At 36.4% G+C, this 2,082-nt stretch overlaps 1 protein-coding gene across 1 annotated transcript; it reads left to right on the top strand.

Annotated features, from left to right (window-relative positions):
* The first annotated feature begins 345 nt into the window (after nt 1-345).
* LOC128133865 (uncharacterized) lies at nt 346-1,517 on the top strand. Its single transcript, XM_052771380.1, has 2 exons — nt 346-591; nt 697-1,517. The coding sequence occupies exons 1-2, from the start codon at nt 417-419 to the stop codon at nt 1,482-1,484; spliced, it is 963 nt and encodes a 320-aa protein (XP_052627340.1). The 5' UTR covers nt 346-416; the 3' UTR covers nt 1,485-1,517.
* Nucleotides 1,518-2,082: the final 565 nt, after the last annotated feature.

Genomic DNA, 2,082 nt, shown 5'->3' with positions numbered 1-2,082 from the left:
ACAGTGTAGAGGTGTTGTACCTGTCACCAATAAAGGCCAAGTGGGTAGTCAAGCTACCACTTCATGAAAGGACCATTCCCTGGGCAAGTCCTTTCAGCAGTTGGTCTTGATCCCAATAATGGAATTTACCCATTAGCATATGGGATTGTTGAGTCTGAAAACACAGAAAGCTGGAAATGGTTTTTAGATAACCTTGGGGATGACTTGGACCTTGGAAGAAACTCAAATTTTACTTTCATAAGTGACAGGCAAAAGGTAAAGTTGGAAGTAGTTTTTATACATTTGGTCATTTAAAGTGTGGTTGTAAGTTAATTCTAATGATTGACAATTAATTTTTGCAGGGTTTACATACTGCAGTTGAGCAAATTTTTCCTAATGCTGAGCATAGATATTGTATCAGACATATTCATGACAATATGAGGAAAAGATGGAGGCAAACAGAGTACAGGGACCACTTATGGAGGTGTGCATCAGCTACCACCATTCTTGAGTTTGAACATTTGATGAAGGAGTTTAGTCAGTATGATAAGGAGGCATGTGAATGGTTGAAGCAAATTCCTCCTAAACATTGGGCAAGGAGTCATTTTTCAGGTAAATCTATATATTCCAATTTGATCCTTTTGTCTTTCACTTAGTGAACTGTTTTACTTTTATGTGAATTGTATTAAATGTTTTTTAATGGTAATTTACACACAGGAAGAGCAGTTTCTGATGTGTTGATATCAAACATGTGTGAAGTGTTTAATGGGAAGATAGAGAAAGGAAGGGATAAACCTGTCATTGGATGTTTAGAATTCATAAGGGAGTATCTAATGAAGAGGATATGCAATGTCATGAAGGAAATGAAAAAGGCTAAAGGTCCACTAACACCCACAGCAACAGACATCCTAACTGCAAGAAAAACAGTTGCTTCACAATACATTGCTAGGTGGAATGGGGGAGACAAGTATCAAGTCACAGGAGCTTTGCAGGATCAACATGTGGTTGATGTTAGGAACAAAACATGCACTTGCAGAAAATGGGAATTAATTGGAATTCCATGCAGACATGCAATTGCAACTCTGAATGAGATGAGTAAAGACCCAGAGGCTGACCTTGACATTTACAAATGGGTTCACAAGGTGTATTTTCTAGAGACATGGAAAAAGGCTTATTCTTTTAAGGTGGAGCCAATTAAGGGTAGATCCATGTGGCCCAAAAGTGAATGTCCCACAAAGCTAATCCCTCCTCCACATCGCACTCAGGTGGGAAGGCCTAAGAAAAAGAGAAGACAAAGTGAGGGTGAAAGGTTAAGCAAAAAGCAGAAGGCAAGTCAAGGTGATGGAGTGAATGCTGCACAAGAAGGAGGTTCCCAAAAACCAACAAATGATGGAGTGCAGAAGCTATCAAGGAAGCATATCAGTGTTACTTGTAGCAAATGCAAGAACAAGGGACACAACTCTAGGACCTGTAAAGGGCAAGGTGGGAATCAATCCAAGAAGTAATGTGTCATGCATGCATGGAGTTTTTTGTGATTTTGGTTGATTATGAAAACTTGGTTGTTATATTTACAATATTTTGTTGAAAATTTTTGGTTGGTTGTTATGAAAACTTGGTTGTTATCTTAGGTATGGTAATGTGTCCCTTTTGGTAATGTTTAGAATCTTTGGTTGTTATGTTTAGAAACTTTGGTTGTTATATTACAAATCTTAATGAAATATGCATTTTGGTTATGTACAATTGGTTCTAAATATATATATTTTGGTAACACATTCATACCATTTCTATTCATATGTTAATTCTTATACATTCATACCATTTTGGTAAAACATTCATTACACTTGCATCATAAAATTGTACATATATCATTATCATCATAAGTCACTACAAACTTGATCACATAAAATTACAAAAAAATGACCAAAACACCCTTCAGAGTATACCCCTACACAAACCAAATATAAAAGAATACAATCACAAAGAAAAACCAACTTCCAAACATGTACATTTTCAGCTTCAAATTATCATCCTTCAATGCTCTGACATTTGCCACCAAAATGTTGTTCTTGCATATCAGTCCATTGCATTGATCTTGTAGCATGT

Source organism: Lactuca sativa, chromosome 4, assembly GCF_002870075.4.
Source record: "Lactuca sativa cultivar Salinas chromosome 4, Lsat_Salinas_v11, whole genome shotgun sequence".
Taxonomy (NCBI): domain Eukaryota; kingdom Viridiplantae; phylum Streptophyta; class Magnoliopsida; order Asterales; family Asteraceae; genus Lactuca; species Lactuca sativa.
This window is presented reverse-complemented; position numbering and strand designations above follow the sequence as displayed.